The sequence below is a fragment of the Lolium rigidum genome, chromosome 6 (genome assembly GCF_022539505.1).
Source record: "Lolium rigidum isolate FL_2022 chromosome 6, APGP_CSIRO_Lrig_0.1, whole genome shotgun sequence".
NCBI lineage: Eukaryota > Viridiplantae > Streptophyta > Magnoliopsida > Poales > Poaceae > Lolium > Lolium rigidum.
Window position 1 is genome coordinate 298,496,952 of NC_061513.1, and position 3,545 is coordinate 298,500,496.

Below are 3,545 nucleotides of genomic sequence, written 5' to 3' on the forward strand. Positions count from 1 at the left end.
AGCTTGAGGAGCCAAAGGAGGAGGGGTCTTGCGGCGACGCCTCCAAGAAGGGGAATGGCGCTGGAGTGCGCCATCGTCACCGGCAGAGACTGAAGGTCCTGCAAAGTTTTCACCCGGACCCAAGAGCCACCACCCCCGGAGCTCGAGCTAGGTCCAGACCCGGAACACAACATCATCCCCCGGCATTGGGATAAGCACACCGGCAAAGGCTACGACCAGACGCCGACCTAGCAAAGCCCCCCAAGGCGCTAGGGAGGACATCAGCTACCGCAGCAAGCCGTGTAAAAACAGCCAAGCCGACGTTGCGAGAGGGCTGAAACACCAGCAAGAGGTCGCAGGGTGATCCACAAGACACTACCAGAGAGGCATGCCCAAAGCGAGGCCCCCAAGGAGAGCAGATTGAGGCGGAGGGATGGAGCCCATCACTTCGAATAGGAGAGACATCATCGGGACGCCTTCAACAAGGGAGCGACACCCGCAGGTGCCGCCGTCACCGGCACAGGCCACTGCCATGTGCAGCTTTCGCTGAGGTCCAAACACCCGATCAAAGTTCCGGACGCCATCGCGAGGGCGTAGAGCAGACAAAGCAGAAATCGCTGCCGCACCCCCAACCGAAGCCGCACTAAGCACTAGCCCCAACTAGACTCGAGCGCAAGGTGAACGCAGACTGGCTGGCAATGCCCGGCCAGACCCAGATCTAGACGTCGACGACGCTAGATCGGCGGCAACCCGACGACCCCACCATCCCCAGCAGCGTCACCACCTGCGCGAACGCGACCAAACTGGTCGGAGGGGAAGCATACCAAAGCCGCGAGAGCAGCTGTATCAGCGAGCATGCTGCCTACCCCGGCGAGCACGCGCGGCCCAAGGACCCACTCCTGGATGGCCGGCAAGAACGTCGCCCACAACGAAAACGAAACAGTCAGAAACCCCCAAGGTCCCGACACAGCTAAGCAGGGCCGCCGGACCCCGGCCACCGCGCGAGACGGACAACACGCTGCTCAGCCGACACCATCAACCCCAGCCACGCGACGGCAGCATACACGGGAGGCCACGATGGGGAAGGCAAGGGTGTGAGGGCGACCGGGCCCACCAAGCCCGGATCTAGGCCCGCGGGCCAAGATCTGGCCGCCCCGAGAGCCATCCCCTGCAGCACCGGCGGCGGCCGAGGCTCCACCACCGCGCCCGGGCACGAGCTACGCCATGGCGGGAGCCCGCAGCAGCCGGGCCGGGGCCGGCGCCTTCTCCGCCGCGAAACGAGGCCGCCCCGACGGAGCGTCCCTGCGCGCGGGAGAGAGAGGCCGCCGCCCAGGCACCGCCGGTGGCTTTGCCCGGCGGCTCCCGCCGGCGGCGGCGACGAGGGAAGGTGTGGGGGGGAGGGGCGCGCGGGCGTGGGGCGGCGGCGCCCCGGCCGCCCTCGGGGGGGCGACGGGAGGGGGGGGGGGGAGTTTTTTCAAAGCTCCCTAGGTCCACCTCTTGATCCTCACTATTTTCATCCTGTAGCTCCCTGCTAGAGATGATTAGCGAGCGTTCGTTGGACCATAAAGTTTGCAAATAACAATGAGCATAACGTGGTCAACCGAGGAAACTTGAGAATGACACAAGGTGAAGCAGATAACTGCAGTAAACCACGATCATATAATCCGGGTCAAAGTCTAGGGTGTATTGAAGAATAGGGCCAGGGATGCTTTGGGCTGTAGTCCGGTACACGTAGGTGTATGCGTAAATGAGACATGAAGCTGTTTCGATGATTTGGAGGAAGAAGAAACACTACGCGCGGGCGCACACACAAGCAACACTCTGCTTTGGTTTATACACATTAAGATGGCGTACTCTTGGAAAAGTTACTGCTCCGAATTTGTCAATTTCACAATGTAACTACTCGTAGGAAGCAATCTCTTGGTCAAAGGTTAATGCGGTAATGCATTGTTCACTCCAAGAATGATAAACCGTGCAGGTGGCCATGGAAGGAAATGATATCAGGTGACAACACAGCTAATAAGATCTCAGAATTCATTTTAGAGTGTAATGTCACAAATTCTATGCAGTACAAGTTTTGAATGTTCTACCCGCAAAAAAAAAAGTTTTGAATGTTCCTTTTGTTGTTGTTTCGAACTTGTTTCTTCTAGCTAGGTAGACGGATCTGTTTTTCGAATTTATTACCATGTATGTAAATATTTAGAGTAATATCGGAGAAGCACAAATTCACATGCATTGATTGATGCAGAGGCCGAGAGGTCTTATTGCCCTTTTTGAAAAATATTTAAAGAAGGTAAATATTGTAATGAATACTACTTACCAACATAATTCATGTAGAAATATACTTATATTTGCAAAAAGTGGGCCGCCCGTGTTGAATTACTGGTCAATACTAAACAGACCGGTTTGCTCAAGAAAAGTGAAAGTTACTGAACATATGGTTCTGTCACCTAGTTGATCGAGCATCCATTTGTCGCGATGAAGATGAAAACACAAGAGTAAAAAGTGTGCATCTGGATTAGCCAAAGCCCATAACCTTGGGAGCCAACTGGAGCAAGGGCTCGAGCGTGTCCGGTTTGAACTTGCGCGCGAACAAGGCGCAGAGCTCTGGCACCCCGCCGTCGTAGCTGCAGTTCCAGCTGGACAATCCTCGCCTCATCTCCCTGATGTAATCCTCCGTTACATCGCTGCCGTTGTGGCTCTTGGGGTGTGGCCCTTGCGCGTGCCGCCAGTCCGAGTACATGAGCGGCCGGTTGGAGTTGCGATCGCCGAGGCCCAGCACGTTCAGCAGCGTCGGGATGTAGTGCTCCTCCATGTGACCGACCCCGTGCTTGCCGTCCCGGAACACAGGGCCGTAGTAGGTCTCGTCGGAGATGACCTCGAGGGCGAACTCGCGGTCCATCACGAACCACTGGTCGCCCTTGCGCCACTGCGCGAGGCTGATGTTGTGCTCGGCGAAGTAGGGCCTGTGGCGCACGCGGCTGTCCCGGCGGTCGACGCTGTCGACGAAGTTGGTGCCGGCGCCGGTGATGTAGGCGTGCGCGGTGGGGAGGTCGATGAGGGGGATGCACGACTCAGAGAAGAGCGCGAAGTGCGCGTTCGAGAGGTCCAGCAGCGCGTTCCCGAGGAGGCGCCGCTCCGCGTCCAGGAGGTTGATGTTTCCCCACATTGTTCTCTAGCACCGCAAAATGTTCTCTTCAGAAATCGACTTGTGTATACGAAAATTGCAGACGACTTAGATTTAGCAAAATCAAAAATCTTGTAGTTACCTGGCTTGGAATCATGCGGCCGTAGAACGGGGAGTCCGGCGGCGGCGAGCCAGCATAGTCAGGGCTCGCGTGCACGTAGATGGAGTAGAGCTCCTCGTGCCCCTGAAAGAACTTGTCCCACAGAGGGCGCAGCGGCAGGTCACCCCTCACCAGGAACAGGAATGCGATCTTGGGCGCGATGACGTGCTTCGGCTGGCTTTTCATCCTCGGCGCCATGGACGCCCTCCAGAGCAGCTCCTCGTCGGTCATGTTGTGCATGACGCCGGCGCTCGGCGCCAGGAAGTCCGTGAACGCCAT

At 57.4% G+C, this 3,545-nt stretch overlaps 1 protein-coding gene across 1 annotated transcript; it reads right to left on the reverse strand.

Moving 5' to 3' along the window:
* Positions 1-2,497: 2,497 nt before the first annotated feature.
* Positions 2,498-3,545, reverse strand: LOC124664441 (glycosyltransferase BC10-like). The gene is made up of 2 exons (XM_047201961.1): positions 3,249-3,545; positions 2,498-3,154 (listed from the first exon to the last, which is right to left on the reverse strand). The coding sequence occupies exons 1-2, from the start codon at positions 3,543-3,545 to the stop codon at positions 2,498-2,500; spliced, it is 954 nt and encodes a 317-aa protein (XP_047057917.1).